Source organism: Peromyscus leucopus, chromosome 6 (assembly GCF_004664715.2).
Source record: "Peromyscus leucopus breed LL Stock chromosome 6, UCI_PerLeu_2.1, whole genome shotgun sequence".
Classification (NCBI taxonomy): Eukaryota; Metazoa; Chordata; class Mammalia; order Rodentia; family Cricetidae; genus Peromyscus; species Peromyscus leucopus.
The window spans coordinates 35525203-35549088 of record NC_051068.1 but is presented as its reverse complement, the minus strand read 5'-3'; the positions used below and the strand labels follow the sequence as shown (position 1 = coordinate 35549088).

Genomic DNA, 23886 nt, shown 5'->3' with positions numbered 1-23886 from the left:
ACTTTCTTCAGTGTGTCAGCAGCACAGCATGACAAACGGCCTCTTAGATTGATTTCCAAATTGAAGTTCTAAAAGAATTCAGTGTTCAAACACTGACAAATTTAAATCTTTCAAGTGCTTTACTGGTTAAATAGCCCTCACATAAGTAACCTGAGAGGTCTACACATTAAAAATAACTCGGGTTGTTTTGTTGTTTTCAGTTAATCTGTAATGTTACTTTCTACAAAGCAAATTTTTTAAGAAAGCAAATGAGTGGTTTTCATTCCACCAAATGTAGTTGTGTAGGTTAACTATTTCAGTGTGGAATTAAGCTTATCAATCCATCATTGCAGATCATTAGCTGGTCCATAGATGTTTTCAAATCTTGGTTTTTGAGGGTGCTGAAGAAGATAGACACATTTCAAAAGGTTCTTAAAATAATATGACATTTTACTCTAACACTAAAATTCGTGATTTTTACCAATTAGGAGGATGACCACAGCAGTGACAGACCTCTGATGAGGAAAGTTAATAGTGCTGTAGAGATAGCGTGGCCTAGCTCTCCGAAAAGCATGATCTTTTCTGCAGATCTTAATGCATTTCTTCCATTGGAGCTGATCCCTGTAGAATTAGCACCAGTCTGCAGGCTGTCTTCCTGCCAAGGCAGGCAATCATGATGAATCTTTAAAACCTCAGACCTCAGAGCTCTTTTTGCTTTGTTTTACTGTCAGTCACCACAGGGTGAGCAGCAGCAGTGAGCGAGACTAACAAAAATGGTTCAAAGTTCAATGAGTCCTTACTGTCTGGATACATTATATGCTCCCCACTCCAGTGAGAAACACCTTAAAATATTATCCACGCTGTGATTTAATCCCTGCCAAAATAAGTTTTCAATGCAAATATCATTTTGTAATTTGTTAGCATAATATTTATTTATCCTCAAATTTAGACAAGCCATTGGCAACTCGAACTATGTTAGAATAAGCAATGGGGATTGAACAGAAAAGGAAGTGAACTTTCCTTTGGCTGCTCTCTTTGCTACAACTCATTCGATGCTTTTACTTTTACACTTTTCATTTTCTTGTTGGAAATTCTTTGTTAAATACTACATGTTATTAAGAATATTTGATTTTCTTTCCTTCTTTTCTGAGGGCCTAAAAAATGACTCTTGCCAACAGTTTGTGTCCAAAATGTGGTCTAAATTCACATGAGATCGCATTACAAATGTCTGAAGGTACTTGTCAAGCATAATTCGGTTCATATGGCACCCTCTAAACTCCAAGGGGCATGGTATCCATTTTACCCCTAGTGGGATTTTGCATTTCTTCAAAAACATATTTTAAGTTTCAAGAAGATATTACCATTCTCCATTGTAATTTGCTTATTGTTACAAAAACAGAACAATTTTTGCTGTATTTGGATACTTTCTTCCATGTACATCTTCAATTTTAAGAATTATTTACTCTTCACTTATGGTTTGTGAAAACAGTTACCATCATCTTCCTAATAAGATGTTTCTTATCCTTTCGAAGTGTAAGGAACTGTATCAAGTGGTTAGTCTGTGTTTTACTTGACAAGGAGGCCCTGGCCAGTGTCCCGCGCAGGTTCCACGGTTGTTGTAGGTCCCGTGGCATCAGACTGTGTATCTCTGCAGTGCTGTGGCTGAGTTGCTGCCAGCCTCTCCTAACACTGACTTCCCTCTGAAGTTACCCTTGCTGGACGACATTCTTAGATGAATAGCAGACTGAGTTTCTCAAGTAAACTTTTTTAGGTACTGTAATAGTTTCTAATTATTACCAGATTTTCTTTTTTAGGAAGTCTCCATGAGAAGAGCTCTAAGAAAAATTGAGTGTTGTTACCCACAGGATCTCTTTAAGCTTCCATCAGTAAAGCTTAGCAGATGCCACTTTCATTTCTCTTTGCCTTATGTGTCAAGAGATAAATTGAGGGACCTCATGTAAAAAAAATCATATTCTCAGTATTTAGTGCTTTCTGACTTAAAGCACTGATTAAGCAAATGCCTGCTTAATAAATCATTCCTATTCTCATTAAAAACTTTAAAATACATAAGTTAAAATAAAAAGACTCTTAGGATCTATGTATGACATGCTCAGCATGAATTATTTTGTGGTTTGTATGACTTTGTTCTTTTCTAAATACTTCATATACTTGACTGAAAGGATTTGGTGACTTCACTGGTGTGGTCAGAGTGTGACCCAGGACTTTAAAAACAGTGCTCACAAAGGAGCCACAACTAAGGAAAATCCTTCTCCTTTCAAGTGATTTGGCTTTTGAACATTTAATTTTTAAAAAACTTTTTCTCCAATTTGATACAGTTTAGTCAGATGGTACAAAAGAAAATGATTTCTTCTAGATGTAATAAAGCCAAGATGAGATTCTAAGGCAAGGCTGAGGCTAACGCAGAGGCCTGATAAATGTCTTCATTCATGTGTACTCAGTACTGTACTGAGTACTCCATACTGTAAGGACTTGACGTTGTGTAATAAGATGATAAATATGAGAAAAGCAGAGATGGATCCGTGTTTTTCTCCAGGCCTTGGGAAATATCATTAAATCCTGAATGTGAATGAAATTCTATCACATGTGAGTCAGTGCTTAGGCACTCTGTGACCACCTTTTGTTAGTATTTTGTTGGTTACTAAAACCTTAGTGACATGCTTCCATCCCAATAGGAGGCTAGGCATATTATCTATGGTATTGCAAATTATACATCTGAATTTGAAAGCAATGAGGCAGGAATTCAAAACAAAACAAAATAAAAACCCAACAACACATGTTCTGAGATTTTTAATTGATATAATCAAGCAACATGCATGTGTGACTTTGAAGACTGAATGTTCATGGAAGGCTCTACGGAAATGGCCCCTGAAGCTGGTAGGCTTTCCCTGCTACGTTATCAGAGAAGGAGACACATCTCTTGGAGACAGTCCAAACATGTATGAAGGTCTGTTTGTCCTCTTATGTCTGTCCTCAGACCTGGGGCCAACCTTGTTTATTGTACATCAAAAATGAAATAACTAGGATTAGTGAGATAGTTCCACAGGTTAATCTGCAAGCCAGACAACCAGAGTTAAATCACCATAAGGAAATGAGAGAACCAAATCCCTGAAACTGTCCTCTCACTTCTAAATGAGAAAAGGAAATAAAAAGGGAGGACCTGACTACTCCTAGGTATGGTGGAGGAGAAAGTTTATTGTAGATAAAAGGGAGAGCACAGTAAATATGAGGGAGAACATAGCCAGAGACATCAGGAAGGGTCCAGAGTGAAAATGCCTGCCAAGTGAAACAGGCCATGTGAGAAGAGGGGACAACCAGGAGTAGCAGCCAAGAGGACAAGAGGTCCAAAAGGTCAGAAAAGCCCGGCATAGTCAAAATGGCTGGATTATATAGGGAAGAGCAGCTGCGGAGAGGGCAGCCCAGCCCCTGGGCTGGAGAGTTCAGGTAGGGGTAGGGTTTGCCAGTCAGGAGGACCCTGGAACAGGTATGGACTGAGGGATGGTGGGAGAACCTGGCACCCAGCATGTGCTTTGATATGTTAATAGGCACCAAAGTTAGTCATTTGTACGGATTTGAGACCTAACAACTGCCACATGCACTCCATGGCACAAGCATACTAATGCCCCTCCTTCAATATCACACACACATTAATAATAATAATAATAATAATAATAATAATAATAATAAATAACAATTTTTATACAATAAAAATTCATACAGAATTTTTACTGTGTAATATAGAGTATTTCACATTTTTCTGGGTGTCTTTCAAATGAAGTTTTCACAATTTTAGTCATTTTTTTCTTAATCTTTTAACAAATCCATCTTTTTGCTTGATACCTTCTGTAAACTCCCTGCCTTCATGTTCACATGAATTGGCTTACCTAAAAAGATGTGGATGCTCATCCTAAAAAAAAGGAAGCTTCAATGGGATGGTCAAGGAAAGGAAAAGGAGGCCATTCTCTGAAGAGAAAGGTCTATCCCAGCTCAGGAATTTCTGTCCCCTGTCTCATGTAACTTCTTGTGTCATGTAAAAGGCCTTCATATTCTCATGCTAAATCAGAAATTAAAAGTTATACTTTACATGTTCAACTTTTGAACTTTGTTTTAGAAGTTCTTGTTGTATCAAACTTTAATTTCAAGACTTGAAAGAATTCAGAACCACATCTGTAAATAAATCTTAACTGTATATTTGAACATGACAAACACTAATTTTTTAAAATGTTACATATTTTCTTTTAGGATTGCTCTAATTGTATCCATAGATTTTGATGTGTTATGTTTTCATTTTCATTCATTCAGTTTTTAAAAGTTTTTATCCTTTTTTATTTCTGCTTGACCCAGTTTTCACATGATAGTATGTTTGTTGCTCAGAGTCAGTTTTGTGTGCTCTCTTCTGTTTCTGTTGTGGACATCCAGCTTTAATCCATGGTGAGCTTTTGTAGACAGTTCGATAGGCTTCTGAGAAAAATAAATCAAAATAAAACAAAACAGAAAAAAAATTCTTTAGTGCTTGGGTGGAATGTTCTATAGATATCTGTTAGATCAATTTGATATATGATATTATTTAACTTCAGAGTTTATTTAATTTTTATCTGGATGCCCTGTCTTTTGGTGAGACCGGGGTATTGAAGTCACCTATTATCTGTTAGGGTTGATGTGTGACTTTTAGATAGTGTTTCTTTTATGAAATTGGATGTCCTTTTGGTTTGTGGTTATGTCTAGAACTGTAATACCCTCTTGATAGATTTTTTTCTTTAATAAGTATATGTACCTATGTTGAACATGTTCAAACTTTGTGTTGTCATTCTTTAAGAAATACAGTAGGACAGCTATCTATATAGCATTTATATCACTAAGCATTTTTATACTAAGAACTACAAATCTAATGATTATTTGTATTTTACCAGGGGATGTACTTATCTTTTATACAAATACTAGACCATTTTATATGAGGGACTTACGCAACCTTGAATATTGGTATCCTTATGTTGCCTACTTGTTTTTACATGATTATCCTTTATATTAGCAATTTCTCTAAATTTATCAATCAATCATTGATTTTTTGTTGTTTCTTACATTATTTTTTCCTATAAGCTTTTAGTACAATGTTCATGAAAGTAAGCCATGAAAAGGCAAAAAAGAAAAAATACTTAAAATGTTTTATACATATACTCAGATACACATTAGCTTATCTTTCTGTCCTATATGGCTTCCTTCTTTCCTTCCTTCCTTCCTTCTTTCTTTTTTGCTATGATAAACACCATGACATGTAACGCAAATCTTAAAAGGTCTTATTAATAAAAAAAGACCCAGAGCCAGATATTGAGGTAAAAGCTGAAAGATAGGAGAGGCAGAAGCAAGCCATTAGTTCTTATCAGCACTAGTTCTTACCCCTACAAAATTCTCCACCAAAAGAGAGCGAGCTCTCTCCACCCCGCCATATCACTTCCTCTCTTGGCCCAGCTCTATCACTTCCTATCTATAAGTACAGACCTCCAGGCCTCCAGATGGTTCACTAGTGGCTAGCTCCTCCTTCTGATTTGCAGGCAAGCTTTATTTGTTAGAGCACAAATAAAATATCACCACAATGACCAGAAGCAGGTGGAGGTGAAAAGGATTTATTTCAGCTTACGGTCCCAGATCACAGTCCATCATGAGGGAAGTCAGGACAGGAACTCAAGGCAGGAAGTTGAAGGCAAGAACCATGGAAGAACACTTGCCCATTAATAGAAAATGTGTGGATCACCTCTTTTTTTTTTTTTTTTTTTTACACAGTATTCTTCACTCTAGTTCTTATTCTTATTAGCTTTACTAGCTTATTGCTTGGGTTTTTCAACATGTCATCATCTTATCAGTTACAATGAGCATTTACTTTGAAGATTTTAAGGAAACCACCACTTTGGGTGATAGTTAATGTTAAATAGACCTTAAGGATACAGGAAATAAAAAATCAATTTTCAGTTTCCAGAAGACTTTAAATCTATTCTTACCCTCTTGTTTTCCTTCTAATATTTACCATGTTTTCAAAATGTTTAAGATGGATTAAATACTTAAGGATATTAAGTAGGCATGTTTAATTTTATACAAAGAAGGAGGAATGAGTAATGTGCATTGAGCTGACATAGATGAGGAGAAACTGAAGGAAAGAATAATGTTCTGGGTCTGAGCTGTCTACCGGCCATCCTACTGACATAAGAGAACATAGGGATTTCATCATCACCCTTCTGGAACTTATTTGTCTTCAGAGTGTTCCATTTCAAAGGCTCTTCACACAAGATCCAATTCCCTGAGAAAGTCCCTCATCTTAAGGAAAATTTATGCATCCACAAAGAACAGTTAAAAATGGTGACAAAGCTGTTTTAAAGACTTGATTGTCCTCTGCAAGCATTTCAACTTGAAATGAAATGTTTCCCACAAAGATAAAGATGTGATGTGGGGTGTTCATGTACCCAGCAGGATGCAGTCATGCCAGTTGCTCCTCTACTCACAATGAATTTGTTGTGCAGGGGTCTCCTGGGGCAAGATATAGCCTTAGAAAGCATATATTTCACATAATAGTTTTGAAAAAATTTACTTTACTCATCTTGTGCATTGGAGTATTTGGATGTGTTCTATAAAATGTCTGTGAGTTCTGTGATTGAAGAGCATGTCAACAGAGCCATAGGTTTAAGAAGTTATCCCTATGACTGACTCTTCTTCATAGTAGAGTGAATTGTTATCACAGTAAATGTCAAATAGTCCTGAAAAGCTATTATCTTTTGTGGAATCTTGATTTGCAATAAACATAGTATTTAAGAACAATGTCTAAAAGGATGGTAGTAGGACACCTATTTAAAATGTAAGAAAAGAAGGCCTCTGTGATTTTCAATAAAGATGGAATTGAAAGGAGTTCTGAGAAATGGAGCAGCCTTGTCGAGGTGCTTCACAGCTGCAGCACAGTGGCTTTGTGCTGTCCCCAAGTCTTTTCCCAGTTACTGATTCTCTTTGTGCATAAAGTGTAGACTCATAGTTTTCCTTGAAATAATCATCTGTCAGTTTGCTTCAGTACTTTATTCTCAGCACAAATTCAAAGCTCTAAATGGGAACGTGATCTATAGTGAAGAAAAAAGTTGAGGTTAACAAGAAGACTTTTTTGTGAATCTGGATTCATGCTTAGGGCAATTGAATACCTCTAGGTAGCTAGCTTTCTAAATATAAACAAAAGCATGGTCTTCCATATAATGAACTAAATAAAGTTTTGTTCAATGCTACATGGTTATTAATTAATAATTAATAACACTATTAATTATAACTATGTCACTCATTCAGAAAAGACATGTACTGAGTTTACTTGTATACTGATTTGTTTCAGTCTTTTTGAATATGAATCTGACTAGAGCAATTTGTTTCCAAAGCAGTCTAGAGATATGGATTGTGTAAAGGTACAAATGCATAAATGTATAGATTTCCTAAATGTATAGCAACATAAAGGTATAGATACATAAAGGCATAGGTGCATAAAGGCAAAGATTTATACAGCTACAAAGTGTAAAGGCATGGATGCGTAAAGGTACATGTGCATAAAGACATAGATACATAAATGTACAGATGTATATAGATTCATTAAGGCACAGATGCATAAAGATAGAGATGCATCCAGGTATATGTGCTTAAAGGCATAAGTGCATAGAAGCACAGGTGCATAAAGGCATATGCATGTAAATGCATAGATACATAAATGTATAGATGCATTAAGGCATAGGTGCATAAAGGCACAGGTCCATCAGGGTATATGTGTCTGGAGGTGTGGATATATGCACAGATACATAAGCATACAGATGCAGAAATGCACAGATATATAAAGGTATATGTGCATAAACATATGGATGTATAAATGCACAGATGCATAAAGGTATATGTTCATGGGGGTATAGATATATATAAATGCACAGATACATAAGCATACAGATGCAGAAATGCACAGATAAAGGTATATGTACATAAATGTATATATGCATAAAGGCATTTTGCTTCCAGTTATAATGAAAACTCTGTATTAATGACTAAAATTTTCAATAGTATAAAATATCTCTTCCTTGTGCATAGCTTCAGGCCTCTTTTGGTCATTTGTTCTTTCCTGGAAGGAAGCTTGGTGCTGAATGGCCACTTTACCTGCTGTCTTACTTTCCAGCAAACTTCAGTTTTCTGGGCACCAAAAGCCACCTTTTAAACTGTGTGAATTGGGGTCATTAAAATTTCTTTCTTCTGAAATGACACTTGTTATAAAACCTTGCAAAGACATTTGAAAACAAAGTATTGTGGAGGTTACTAACAGAGGTTACTAGCTAGTTATTATTTCATTTGCATGTTCATTTTTCTTATATTAGCTTTGGTTTATCCCTTTAGGAATGGCAGAATTCTATCCAGAAGAATGCGGGCCTTGCATTTATTGAACTCATCAATGAAGGAAGGTAATTAATTTTACACTTTCTGGGAAACTAAACAGTGTGCATTTGATTCCACTGGACAACTGCTCTTTCATACCATATGTTCTATAAATTGTAAAAAAAAAATAGCTTTGAATTAAATAATTTAACATGTAGGTACTTAAATTTTAAATTAACAAATTTTAAGTGTTAAGTATTTAGGTTTTGGATACAAAGTATATATGAAACAATATTAGATTCATGATGTTTTGTGAGATTTGAGCCACATCTTACTGAGTAGTGAAGTTGTGTTAGACAGATCAAGTGAATCCAGTCTGCAGTCCCATCTGCCACCCCATCTGTTTTCAGGCTAAGCTCTGCGTTTAGGCTTGAGCCCTTATCAGTTCACATGAAGTGGCTTCTTCTGATCCTATCATGCAATTGGTACCTGACTGGACATATAAGGAATGTTCAATACAGAAGGTGTAACAGCCTTAGTTAGGAGTGTCTGTTACCATTGTTAATGATGCCATAGATGATATTTTGTTTGAAACCATTGTTGTATTTGTCACTGTCAGGTGTGGTTGTTTACTATGATTTTTGCAGTGCTCTATGGGTGGTATAAGGTTGCTAAAGCTGTCAATGTTTAATATTTCTAGTTTCTATCAATTCAAGGCACAAAACCATTACAAGTTGAATTTCTTGTATGATATAGTGCATTCTATGGAAAATAATTACCAAATATTTGGTATGATGTTTGCTTATTTTGGAACAAGCTTTATATAGATTAATAAGGAAGTAAGGCTTATAGTATAAGAACTTGACTTTTTCTTCAAGAAATAATGATCCTTCAAAAGTAGTTTATATGTGGCATCAAAACTCAGTTTTTAGTATTGCTCTGCTTTCTTCCATCACTGCACTGTATCCTGAGAAACTATCTCTGTTTGTATAGTATCTTATTGCACATTTCTTCTTTTGATATGTATAAGCAGTGTTTTCATCATAATACAGCTCTGAAACTTAAAATAAGTTTTATGCTTACTGCAGTGTTTAAAAATGAAGGAAATTATAAGAACTGATAATAGGGAAAGAGATGACTTAGGGGTTAAGAGGATTGGCTGGCTGATCTTCCAGAGGACCCAGATTCAATTCCCAGCACCCATATGATGGTTCACAACCATCTTTTAATCCAGTTACATTGAATGATGCCCTTTTCTGGACTCTGTGGGCATCAAAAATGAGAAAAATTATTTTACTGTCAATAACACTTGTTAGAGCGAAGGGAGCTGAACTTCTAGTGCTTTAATTAGATTATAATTATTGACAGAAAAGAATGATGCTAGAAAAATTGCTAATATCAAAGATATATAGCTTCTTGAAGTTTCCTTTTCCAGTAGTAGTTTAGGGTTTGCTTTATATTGAGAGGACTTGAAAATAAAGAAAATACTGATCACTTTTTTAAATAATTAAATCAGAAACTCTCTCCAAGAACTCATTGTTCCATACAAGCTTTGCTACACAGAGGACAGAATATTATGATCCTAGTTGAAAGTGATCTTAGTATTGACAACTATAAAGATAGTTTTCAGGATGAAAATTTTGATCATTTAAAAGCATAGAACATGAATGGGGGGAATATCTGCTATTGTAAGTTAAACTACAGTGCTTCAAGGTAGCCTTTATTATAAAATGGCTTTTATTTTGACAACATGTTTAAGGATGAAGGAGCCTTGCCAGTGGGAAGAGAATGCCATTTTAAATTTGACCTGAGACACAGTTAAAAGACATCCAGACTCGGGGAGAAGAAAACTAGGGATCAGAACTGGAGATGGAACTCAATAGACACTTCCTGCCTAGCATTGGAAACCTAGTGTTTGAATCCTAGCAGCACATAAGCTAGGTGTGGTGGAACATGCTTGTAATACCACATCTTGAGAGGTGCACAGAGGATGATTAGAAGTTCAAAGTGATGCTGAGCCACACAGTGAAGCTAGTCTAGAATACACAAAACTTTGTCTTAAAAAATCAAGCAATAAGCCGGGTGGTGGTGGCACATTCCTTTAATCCCAGCACTTAGGGGGCAGAGGCAGGCAGATCTCTGAGTTCAAGGCCAGCCTGGGGTACAGAGTAAGTTCCAGAAAAGAAGCAAAAAAACACAGAGAAACCCTGTCTCAAAAAACAAAACAAAACAAAAATAAAACAATAACTTGTAGACTTGTAGACAATGATAACAGCTCAAAGGCCTGAAGGCATGTGGTAAGGAGGAGGTTTTCCCAGTCATCCCACAGCTACTGGATCTAGTGCCACAGACTCCAGCAACACAGGGTCCTGTCATGAGAGAACTTGGGCTCTGGGTGCTGGGAAGTCATTATTGAGGATTAGGCATTGTGTGCAGTGTGATGCACAGATTCAAGGGTTCAGCATGGAACCAGACTACCCTGTGAGTCTTCAGGCATCTTTTTAAGGATGATGTAGCTATGAGAATGGAAGACATGAACACATTAGAAAGTATCATTTGGAAATGAGATCAAGAATACTGTGATAAAAAGAAGAGAAAAAAAGACAGCCTGGTTTCTGGCTTTGATAAATAGGTGTCATGTACTAAAGGTCCAGCTCATCTAGGGAGAGCAGTGCAGGAGGGGCATTGTTTGATGAGAAGTGCTTTTGATTTGGGTTGCACTGAACCTGTGAAATGCCCAGTTACAGAGGTTCAGAAGTTATCAAAGTACTTGGATCCTGAGCTCTTCAGAAAGCAAGCTGGAAGGGTTTTAGGTGAGTGGGAACTCAAAGGCAAGCTTCTAGCGCATGGAACTCATCTCTTTGCCCACATCTCCATATGTTTGCCTCCTTTTTTGTTTGTTTTTTCAAGGCAGGGTTTGTCTGCATAGTTTTGGAGCCTGTCCTGGAACTCGCTCTGTAGACCAGGCTGATCTCAAACTCACAGAGATCCACCTGCCTCTGCCTCCCAAGTGCTGGGATTAAAGGTGTGCACCACCACTGCCTGGCCTCTTTCTGTGTTCTGGAGTTAGCTTAGATACAGCCCTGTCACAGACATTCCCATGAACAACCACCTGCATGGTATCATCTCCAGTTATCTTTGTCACCAGTTTACAGGTCTCCACCCTAAAATTCTTTCCTTAAAACTTAAATTGTATTTGCTATCTTAGATGTATATAGACCACCACATCTCTGCAACCTGGAATAGTGCCCCAGTATGTATTAGAAATTAGAAGTATTTATGAAAAGATGAAGAATAGTGAGTAAATTGTTAAAATGGCCAGTGTTGAAAAGACAGGAGAGAAATGACTAAGGAAACCTCAGAGCTTGTGGGATGGTTTGGAGGTTTGGATAAGTCTAAAGTGTGGTCTGTAGTTATAATCTGGTGTTTTCTCTTACAGTCCAAGGTTGGTGGGAAGAAGGCTTGAGCACATTCCCCTTTCTCTTCACTGAGCCTGTAAAGTAGACTCTTTTTCCCTGTTCCCCAACCTCTCCTCTTCCTCTTGGGCCATACTCACGATGGCTTAGTGCTAGGAATTGCTTACTGGCCATGTGTTTCTTATGGCTATTTTCACAGTGCCTAGTCAGATATGGCACACACATATTATTTATGCCAAGTTCACATATCAGCTCTTCCACTGGAAAATGCATTTACTATAAGCATTTAACAAAATCATACCCTGACATTATTTTAGAGAAGGATCTAAAATGTGGTAGCACCTATTTCTCAGAAGGTTGAAAAAAGTATGTGTGACATTTATAAGAGCTGCTGATATACAGATACTTAGGATGAGAGGCTTCATCTGTGTTGTTACATATTATACATACTCAGAATTCTCTGGTTCCCATCTGGGTCATTCTTTAATTTTCTTGTGCAAAATCAAAATGTTTTTGGTTTTTGGTTTTTTTGTTTTGTTTTGTTTTTTGAGACAGGGTTTCTCTGTATAGTTTTGGTGCCTGTCCTGGATCTTGCTCTGTAGACCAGGCTGGCCTCGAACTCACAGAGATCCGCCTGGCTCTGCCTCCCAAGTGCTGGGATTAAAGGTATGCACCACCACTGCCCGGCTTCAAATTCAAAATGTTAATGCTGGTTTCCAAAGGCCAGTATGTAGATGACTATTCAGTTCTTAGAGTAAAAGCACATCCCTCTGTGTATCTGCTACTGTAACTACTCACTGTGTGCTACATACAAATTCAGTACTTCATATGTGTGTTACCTCATTTGTCTGGACACAGAACATAGTTCCTAACTCTCAGCTTGACTGTTGGGCTGTACATTTATTTGCCTGGTAGGAATGGAAATAAAAACCTCCAAGTGGAAATTATTATAAATGTTTATCTTTCTTAACAGCTACATCCATTAATACAGTTCATCAATCAGAGCCTGAGAAAGCATGTGTGAGTCACCTACAATTAACAGGAAAAACCAGCTGATGAATGCGCAGCTGAACTAAAGCACACCCAGGACAGCCTGGAATTATACTCTGGATCATTTAAAGGAATCTAACAAAGTCTCTTTATTATTAAAACAAAGCAAGGTTAATGGAATGTAAAATTGCCTATAATATCTTGGCAATAATAATTAGAATTTAAATTATTAAAATATGAAATGAAGAGGAAGTATATAAGGAAGACATTTTTAAAATATGGGATGTGAGTAATTCTTTGAAATGAATTAATCTTTTCCCTAAATAAAGTTCTATCACCCTTTTGAAAGGAATATCAGATATAATTAATGAATATCAGATACAATTAATGAATTCACTGTAAAAATGCAGGATGTTTATGTTCACTGCTGATATAACCTGGGCTCACAATGTTCCAGTTTTCATTTTATGAAAGGTAAAAGATAAGCTTTAACCCTTTAGGATCTTAAGAGGCAGAACTTGATCCAGGTGTAATTCATTAATAATTATGTGGCCACTGTTTGAATGCCATTTACCATTTAAACTGTCAAGGTTTTGTTTGAGTTTGTTTCTCCAGCAGACACATTCAGTCACTCACACTGAATCTCTCTCTCTCTCTCTCTCTCTCTCTCTCTCTCTCTCTCTCTCTCTCTCTCTCTCTCTCTGTCTCTCTCTCTGTCTCTCTCTGTCTGTCTGTCTGTCTTTCTCTCTCACACACAAACAAAACACACACACACACACACACACACACACACACACACACACACCAGCAAAACATTTCTTTGGAGCTGATGTTTTGGTTTAGTTTTTAACCATGAATCTGTGGAAACTTGAAAACAAAAGTTCTTTCTCTGTGTTGTTTCATCTGAAGACCTAATAAGACCTTTTTCTTACGTGTGTGTGTGTGTGTGTGTGTGTGTGTGTGTAATAAATTATTAAGTGCTGAGTTTTGTAAGTAAATGATTAAAAACTGTCTTATGTGTAGATGTAACCAATCGTCTTTTTAAAATAAAAAACACAGAGCCAATGTAAAAGAGAAAGCCGAGAGGTCAGAGCTCAGAGATAAAATCTTACCTCCTGCAGTGCTTCTAACTTCCCCGCAAGAGAGAGAGAGCTACTTCCTGTTTGTCTGTGTTTAAATAGTCTTTATGTCCTGCCTTCTCATTGGTTGTAAACCCAACCACATGACTGCCTCATCACTGCCTGTAAGTACCGCCCTCCAGGTCTTAAAGGCGTATGTCTCCAATACCGGCTGTATCCCTGAACACACAGAAATCTACATAGCTATTCTAACCACCACGCTCTTGCTATGGCTCTAACAGCTCTGACCCCAGGGCAACTTTATTTATTAACATAAAATTAAAATTACATTTCAGTACAAATAAAATATCACCATATTTCCCCTTTTCTATTTTAATAAAAAGAAAAAAGGCAAAAGGTTATAACTAACAAAAGAAAAACTATATACAAAAGTACAATAACTATATACAATATATACAAGTAACAAATACCTAAACGATGTCTAGTCCATTTGTATTTGACAAATCAGAGAAAATAATTCCCTTATCTATCCTATTTTAGTAAGTCCAAAATGTATCTAATTCACTTTCTATCCTAATTAATCTTCAACTATAACTAACTAATCTTCAACTCCCTCAGAGACCCAAGAAGGAAATAATATTAGCTAACAAAAATAAAAACAAGAAGTGCACAAAAGCAATTTCCAAAAATTTTGTGAGTTGACAGAAACACCCAGCTGCCTGGACAGTCACCTGAGGTTTCTTTGCAGTGTTGGGGCATCATCTTCAGCCTATAGGCTTATCGTATCTGACAGACTCATTTGTGAAGTAGGTTGTACACAAGGTCAACAGTTCAACCTCACATTGGGTGAGAGCAGTCCATGTACCAGAAACACCTGAATTCCACTAGTGTCATGTCATGATTCAGGATTTTAAATTCTGGAAATTGTTGACGGTTTTTGAATTCAGCTGTCCATTCTTCTTGGCTGTGTATGTATATATGGCTTCATCTCAGCATCCCCTTCTTCTCCACATCCCTCTATTAAATGCCAGTCTACTATTGAGAGGTGTGAGCTTTCAGTTGCTGTTCCATTGCACAACAGAAGCCATCGGCCCACTGCCTGTTCAGCTGCCTTCTAAGAAAAGGGTACTGTACCTTTTCCAGATTGTGAAGGCCACTTCAGGGATGGTGCCATATTGACCTGGCCTCAGAAGATGCCTTTTGATAAAGCCATAACCACACTTGTTTTGGCAGGAATTGGTAGTCCTTTGTTTCGTGTTCTGTCTGTCCATTTTTTCCTGTTGATTCGAGGATACTTTGTTGTCCAGTGGCTAACTTTTGCCACAATGAAAATTAACTCCATATGCAGTTTCTTCAATGCCCATATTTTCTCTGAAGTAGATTGGTACTGCCAGGAGCCGACATGTCTCAAAAAAGAAAAATTTCTAAGTTATTAAAACATTTTAAATGCCATATTCTGTAGATCTCTGAAGGGTTTGAAGATGACCTGTCTAAAATACATCTGCTCAATTTTTAAAACATATCTAATATGACTACAATTTCTATTGTAATGTCTAACTACTTACTTTCATTTCTTTATATCCTAATAGTTGGTAATAATGTAAAGTATTTAAAACTAGTAATTATCTTTTTCTTTTCTTTTCTTTCTTTCTTTCTTTTTTTTTTAAACAAGAACTTTAAATCTAATCTCCTTTGCTTAGCCTTTTTCCTAACCCTTGACAACAACTTATAACCTACCCCCTAAATAATGAAAATTATCCCAAACCCAAAACCCGTTAAAAAGAACCAAAAAAACTACCCGCCCCACACCACCTCTTTGGGAATGTGGGCGTCATATTCTTAAAATTGTTTGCTGCTGGGTATGGGCGAAGTTATCTTTATCCTGAAAGAAAAATTTTAGGTTAATTGTCAAATTCTAGGAAAGGTAACTATATCCTTCATTATTATCCAGTCTGTGTATAATGCCAAAGTTCAGGGTTTATCTCAAGTCCTTATTCAAGTAGACTTTGAGACTGGATCATCTCAGCTAGTTATCTCAAAATTGCTCTGAGGACCTTGTAGTTCAAAGCTGATCTGTAGGTGATGTTTGTCAGTTCAGTGATATTATTATTGTCCACGTGGAATTGTTGTTGTTGTGGGGCCCCATCTTCTTCCTGGAGACTTCAGTTGATGTTAGGCCTGGCCATGATTTCCTGCAGAAAACTGATAAGAGACTCGAACATAAAGACATATATATGCAGCTAATTGAAGCCTTTTTTCTAGAATTAGTTAGTACTCTATATGACCATTCATATCTTAACAAAGTTTAAAATGTATATGTATATATTAATCTTGTAAATTTTGATATAAAATTTATAATTTAAGAAAAGTTTAAAGAATCAGAATAGAATCAAAGAGTTGAGATTAGTAATAGAATAGTCCTTAATTAATTTGGCTTTTGTCCTGTCCCATAGCAGAAAATGGCTCTTTCTGGCATGATACAGGGAGTTTGTATTTTCATTTTAACAACATGCTTGAGTTTAAAGAAGGAGAGAGCCATTCTCCAACTCCAAAGTCAGCTTTAAATTTTAATTAAACTGGGACTATTAGAAGACCAATAGTGTTAAATCTTTAGAGAAAAGCAGAAACAAACATTTAAGAAGACATAAAATTTTTTAGATAATATATACCCATACACCGTTTCACTCTGTTTCCTGGGATTGATGATTGATCCCTTTTCTTCAGTTGTCTCATTTGTCTTGTGTTCTTCAGATTCCTTAACCATCATTCTCCTAAAAGACAAAAACAAAAACCTTTCCCCAAGACTAATTTTGGGGATGTTCCTTTTGGCAAGTTATTATCTGATTAAATGAAAAGGCATGTATTACTGGTACAAGTTAGTTTAAATTGGATGTTCATGCTGGTTGACGAACTATCACCTCCTCTAATTAAGAGGTTTCTCTTGTTCAAATCGAACCTTTATCAATTTTGATGGTACCCACAGCTTATCTTCTCCTGTAGAAACAAAAGCAAAACCTCGTCCCCAACGTAATACATACCCTGGTTTCCATTCTGAGGTCAGCACATCCTTAAAGTATATAGGCTGATTTAATTCTGTAGTTTTTTCTATTATCCAATGTCTCTCTGCAGCTGTTGTTCCTTTCTCATTGGCATTCAGAAAATTCAAAGTTAATAGAGCATTATGCAGTCTATTTCTGGGGGTTTTTGTTACTCCTTTCTGTTTATTTAGCATATCCTTTAGAGTTCTGTTTGATCTTTCTATAACTGCTTGACCTGTAGGATTATGTGGTATACCTGTAATATGCTTTATATTGTAATAAGCAAAAAACTGTTTCATTTTAACAGAGACATATGATGGAGCATTGTCAGTTTTGATTTGTGCAGGTATACCCATGATGGCCATAACTTCTAGCAAATGAGTGATTACAGAATCAGCTTTTTCAGAACTCAAAGCAGTTGCCCATTGAAATCCTGAATAAGTATCAATGGTGTGGTGTACATATTTCAATTTTCCAAATTCTGCAAAGTGAAACATGTCCATCTGCCAGATTTCATTCCTCTGAGTACCCTTTGGGTTACATCCTGCTGGTAATGGCGTTTGATTATAGAAGGAACAAGTAGGACATTTCTTTACTATTTCTTTGGCTTGTTGCCAGGTTATGGAAAATCCTTTTTTAAACCTTTACTATTGACATGATGTTTTTTTATGAAATTCTGAGGCCTCCAGCACATTTCCTATCAATAATTTATCAATCTCATCATTGCCTTGTGCTAAAGGGCCTGGCAGACCAGTATGAGATCGGATGTGAGTTATATATAAAGGATGACTCCTTTTCCTGATTGTATCTTGTAATTGAATAAATAGTGAAGTTAATTCTGAAGCATCAGGGATAAATTCTGCAGTCTCAATATGTAATACCACTCTTTCAGCATACTGAGAGTCAGTTACTATGTTGAGAGGTTCTGAAAAATCCATTAATACCAACAGAATAGCATACAATTCTGATTTTTGCACTGAATTATAAGGACTTTGAACCACTTTACTTAAATTTTCTGATTTGTAACCTGCCTTTCCTTGTTTATTGGCATCTGTATAAAATGTACGAACTCCAGATATGGGTTTTTGCCGTACAATTCGAGGCAAGATCCAATCAGCTCTCTTTATAAAATCAATTCTGTTGCTTTTGGGATATTTGCTGTTAAATTCTCTCAAAAAATTACTGCAAGCTCTTTGCAAGGTTCACTTTCTGTCCATAATTTTTCAATGTCCTCCTTAGTTAAAGGTACGACAATTTCTGCTGGGTCTATTCCTGCTAATTGACGAAGTCTCAATTTTCCTTTCCAAATCAAGTCAGAGATTTTTTCCCCATAAGTTTTTAATTTTTTATTTGGTTTATTTGGTAAAAATATCCATTCCAATATAATATCTTCCCTCTGCATTAATATTCCAGTAGGAGAATGCCTAGAAGTTAAAATAACCAAAATGCAATCCAGCTTTGGATCAATACGATCCACATGCCCTTCATGTACTTTCTTTTCTACCAAGGCCAATTCTTTCTCAGCTTCAGGTGATAATTCTCTTGGACTATTTAAGTCCTTGTCACCTTCTAAGGTTTTGAACAAATTAGTCAGTTCATCATTTTTTACCCCAACAATAGTTTGTAGATGAGAAATGTCTCCAAATAATCTTTGAAAGTCATTAAGAGTCTGTAGTCTATCTCTCCTAATTTGCACCTTTTGGGTCTAATTTTTTGCAGCTCTATTTTATATCCTAAATAATTAATAGAATCTCCTCTTTGTATCTTTTCAGGAGCAATTTGTAATCCCCAGCAAGGCAAAATTTTCTTTACTTCTTCAAACATTCTTTCTAAAGTATCTGCATTTGAGTCAGCTAGTAAAATATCATCCATATAATGATAAATTATGGATTTAGGAAATTTTTTACGTATCACTTCCAATGGCTGTTGTACAAAATATTGGCACAGAGTTGGGCTATTTAACATTCCCTGTGGGAGGACCCTCCATTGAAATCTTTTAACCGGTTGAGAATTATTATAAGTAGGCACTGTGAAAGCAAATCTTTCTTTGTCTTTTTCTTGTAAGGGTATTGAAAAGAAACAGTCTTTTAAATCAATAACTATGAGAGGCCATCCTTTTGGTAACAGAGTAGGCAAAGGAATTCCAGATTGTAGAGAGCCCATTGGCTGAATTACTTTGTTAATTGCTCTAAGGTCTGTTACCATTCTCCATTTACCAGATTTCTTTTTAATAACAAATACAGGAGAATTCCAAGGGCTGGTTGACTGTTCAATATGCTGAGCAGTTTAGCTGTTCTTCTACCAGCTCTTCTAAAGCCTGGAGTTTCTCTGTTGTTAAAGGCCATTGCTGAACCCATACAGGCTTGTCTGTTAACCATTTTAAAGGTAGAGCTGTTGGTATTTTTGGAAGATTATCAGTTGTTGTGCCCTGTTCTTGTATAATATGGATGGCTGGTGACCACTCAAAATAATGCCTTCTAATATTTCTCTCAGAAACATGTGCTAGTTTATGATTTGTTTCTGAGATTGGAGGGATTTTAATCTGAGTATTCCATTGTTGCAACAAGTCTCGACCCCACAGGTTCATAGCTATGTTAGCCACATATGGTTTTAATTTTCCTCTCTGTCCTTCTGGACCTATACATTCCAGCCATCTTGCACTCTGTTTCACCTGAGATAATGTCCCAATTCCTAACAGTTGAACGTTTACCTCCTGAAGAGGCCAAGCTGGATGCCAAAATTCTGGTGCAATTATGGTAACGTCCGCACCTGTGTCTACCAGACCAGACAACAAAACACCATTTATTTTTATCGTTAATTTTGGTCTCTGTTCATTAATAGAAGTTTGCCAAAAAATTTTCTTTATGTTTTCTCCTGAATTTTCTATTCTCTCTGTTTCATCATCCTGACCAGCATGATTTATTCCAATAGTCATTTGGTTATTTAATCGCTCAGAGCAGGGATTTCCTCTACAGCTGCAGGAAAGGTTTGAACTGGTTTTGCTATGGGGCCTGCATGAGGCCCCTCCGGGAGTTTCCCGAAAACTGAGGCAAAGGATTACCCTGTCTGTCCTTTGTTGATCTACATTCATTGGTCCAGTGTTTTCCCTTACCGCACCTTCTGCATACTCCAGAAGGAAGGGGCTTTCTGTTGCCATTGTTCCTTGAAGAAATATTGCTTCTAGGAATGACCTGTTTACAGTCCCTTTTAAAATGTCCTTGCTTTCCACACCCAAAACATCTAACACTCCTCAAACCTTTTGAAATTACTTCTCCTACCCACGTATCATCATGCTCATCAACCTCAACATTAATTGTTTCTCTAATCCAATCTTCCAAAGGTGCAGATCTTGCCTTTAACGGCCTGATTATTCTTTTACATGCTGCATTCGCATTCTCAAATGCCAAAGCTTCAATTATTGCCTTACTAGCTTCTGATCCTGAGACCATTCTGTTTACTGCTGAAGCCAGTCTTTCTAAAAAATCTGTGAAAGATTCTTTTGGGCCTTGCATAACCTTTGTGAATGACTCAGGTTTTTTTCCTGGTTCCTCAACTCTGTCCCATGCATTCAAGGCTGCCATTCGACATAAAATTAGGGTTTGAATATCATATAAACATTGTGTTTGTATTGAAGCATATTGGCCTTCTCCAATAAGCTGATCCTGACAAACTTGTATTCCTTTATCCTCCATTGTTTTTCTACGTTGCTAGCTTCCTCCTTAAACCACGTTAGAAATTGAAGTCTCTGGCTGGGTTCCAGAACAGCTTGTGCAAGGTCCCGCCAGTCCTGTGGTATAATCCTATTATATGTTGACCAAGAGTTTAACATTTGCTTTACATATGGGGAATGCATGCCATAAGATACTATTGCCTCCTTAAACCTTTTAAAATCCATCAGTTCAATTGGAGCCCAAATATTTTGTGTAGCCATTTGATCAGGCATCTGCTGTACGGTTACAGGATAAATTAAGGGTGACTGTGTGAAAACAGGCTTTCTTTCTGTAACCTTATGATCCAAACTTGAACCAACTTCACTGTTAAAATTAACAGGTTTTTCTAAAGCTGTTATCCTGGCACTTAAATCGACTATCTTTTTAAATAGTAAAATGAGAATAAGCATGGTGATAAACTGCATAATTCCCATAATACTAATCTTTTCATATAGTTGTTCCATTGTCAGACTGCCTAAAATTTCAAACAAAACCCATTCTTCCAATGTACACAGGAAACCCATTTTTTTTAAATGTGGAAAAAAATTGTCTTTTAAATAGTTTCCTTTATGACTTACCAAATCTGGGTAGAACAGTAGAAATCCCAGCGAATTTCAAAAGAGCCACCTAGTGTCCTAGGTGTGAATCCAGAAAGAGAGAGAGAGAGAGAGAGAGAGACAGAGAGACAGAGAGAGAAACAGAGAGACAGAGAGAAAGCAAAAGCGAAAGTGAAAGCGAAAGTGAAAGTGAAAGTGAAAGCGTAGCTGGCTAAAGCTTAAATCCAGCCACTTGTTCCCTCTTGAGCCGAGTCAAGGCTTGGCTTTACAGGCAGGGGCCCTGTTTAGCAGGGCAGGCCTGAGCTGTTTGTAGCACTGGCTTTAAGCAAGCAGCTCACAGTCCGGCCTGAGCCCAAGCAGACCTGGGCCGGGGCTAGGGAGCCGGCTGCTCCGGCTAGGGAGCCGGCCCCAAGCAGTTTTTAATGGATTCTTGTCACGTTGGGCGCCAGATGTAGATGTAACCAATCGTCTTTTTAAAATAAAAAACACAGAGCCAATGTAAAAGAGAAAGCCGAGAGGTCAGAGCTCAGAGATAAAATCTTACCTCCTGCAGTGCTTCTAACTTCCCCGCAAGAGAGAGAGAGCTACTTCCTGTTTGTCTGTGTTTAAATAGTCTTTATGTCCTGCCTTCTCATTGCTTGTAAACCCAACCACATGACTGCCTCATCACTGCCTGTAAGTACCGCCCTCCAGGTCTTAAAGGCGTATGTCTCCAATACCGGCTGTATCCCTGAACACACAGAAATCTACATAGCTCTTCTAACCACCACGCTCTTGCTATGGCTCTAACAGCTCTGACCCCAGGGCAACTTTATTTATTAACATAAAATTAAAATTACATTTCAGTACAAATAAAATATCACCATACTTATGCTTTATAAAATTACTGTGTAGTTCTATTTTTGACTTGAATATTTTAGACAATGTTGACAAAGTATGTTTATTCAAAGCTGAAGAAAGTCCCATTTAATACAGATTAAATTTCACATACTAGGGAAATGCATTTCACATTTACTTGTGTTAATTTGCTTTATGTTTTTATAACAAAACACTGGAATCCGGCTGGTATATAAGCAAAAATTTCTTGTCCCATGGTTCTCAGTGCTGGGAAGTCCCAAGATCAAGGCTCCAGCATCTGGCAAGGGTCTTTTTGCTCCGTGCTCCCAAGGGTAAAATGGAAAGACAAGATGAGAAAGAGCAAGGGGAGGGGTGGTCTTGGTTTTGTAACAAACCTACTCTTGCAAAAACATTAATCCATTCGTAAGACCACAGCCCTGAAGACCTATTAACTCTTAAAGCCCCTACTTTTAACACTGTTGTAATGGGGTTAAGATTCAGGCTCATAAACTTCAGAAACATTCAAACCACGGTGATCTTCAGTCTTATTTGAATTATATTTTAACCATATTTAAAATATTTCTCCAGATACACTTGTATTTAGATATTTTTAACTTTTGAGAGAAAAAAATTTAAAATGTAATTCTGCCTTAATCATTCTCACTCAAGGCCAAGGTTCTGACTTCCTCCATATACCAGGGAAGTATAATAATCAAGTTCTAAGTTGAGTAGTTCATGTGTTGCTACACAGAAAGCACAAAGGTGATTTTCCTCAATTTTACACACTATTTATAAGCCAACATTACTACTTTATAACACTGCCCCATCTGGGGAAAGACTAAGAAAAGGGTTTTATTGTTTATCAACTGTTAATATAACATAACATGCACACAGGTAACCCTGAAGGTCTCAGCACCTGTTACCTACACAGCAATGAAGACACAGCTCACTGAAGACTTAGAAAGCACATCTTATTTATTTAGTTTCCATATGGAGAGAAATACTTTTACACATATTTCTTCTGTCCTACTAACTTAGAATTGAGAAATTTGGATTTAACTTGAAGAAAAACTAACCCAATCAAGGATATACTAGTCAAGATATTGCTAAGTGCAAAATAATCATGTTAAAGCTCCAGTGGTGTGACTACAGAGTGTAGATGTAACCAACCATCTTATTAAATAAGAAACACAGAACCAATGTAAAGAAGAAAGCCAAGAGGTCAGATCTCAGAGCTAAAACCGTACCCTTCCTCCTGCGGTGGTCCTACCTCTCCGAAAGAGAACTACTTCCTGTGTGCTTGTCTTGATATAGTCTTTCTGTTCTGCCTTCTCATTGGTTGTAAACCCAAACACGTGACTGCCTCGTCACTGCCTGTAAGTACAGCCCTCCAGGTCTTAAAGGCGTGTGTCTCTAATGCTGGCTGTATCCCTGAACACACAGAACTCTGCCTACCATGTGCTGGCCGCTGCCGCCGCCGCCACCGCCGCCACCGCCGCCGCCACCACCACCACCACCACGCTCTTGCTTTGGCTCTAATAGCTCAGACCCACGGGCAACTTTATGTATTAACATACAATTAAAATCACATTTCAGTACAAATAAAATACCACCATAACAGAGCACTTCTTTTAGGAGAGGGACTCAGAGCCATACAAGCAAAGGTTAAGATTACAGAAAGATAAGTGGCCCTGGTGCTCACTGTAAGGACAGATAGAGCCCCACCTTCCTCATCATAAGTAGCAAATGTAGGCAAGATCAAAATTGGATCGTTATCTCTGTGGTTTATATTAGTTACCCATGCATGTTTTCATGACTTGAGTGCTGACCAGTAATTTACTTACTGCTTAGTGCTGATAGGGGTTTATGAAAGTTATCTATGTATCTTTGAGCAT

General features: G+C 37.0%; 1 protein-coding gene across 10 annotated transcripts in view; it reads left to right on the top strand.

Annotated features, from left to right (window-relative positions):
* Positions 1–23886, top strand: part of Nbea (neurobeachin) — a 544486-nt gene that overhangs the window by 259737 nt on the left and 260863 nt on the right. For all 10 annotated transcript variants that reach the window (XM_028882144.2, XM_037206608.1, XM_028882142.2 and 7 more), the window contains one exon: positions 8386–8450. In XM_028882144.2, the coding sequence (XP_028737977.1) occupies positions 8386–8450 (65 nt within the window). The remainder of the gene's footprint in view (positions 1–8385; positions 8451–23886) is intronic.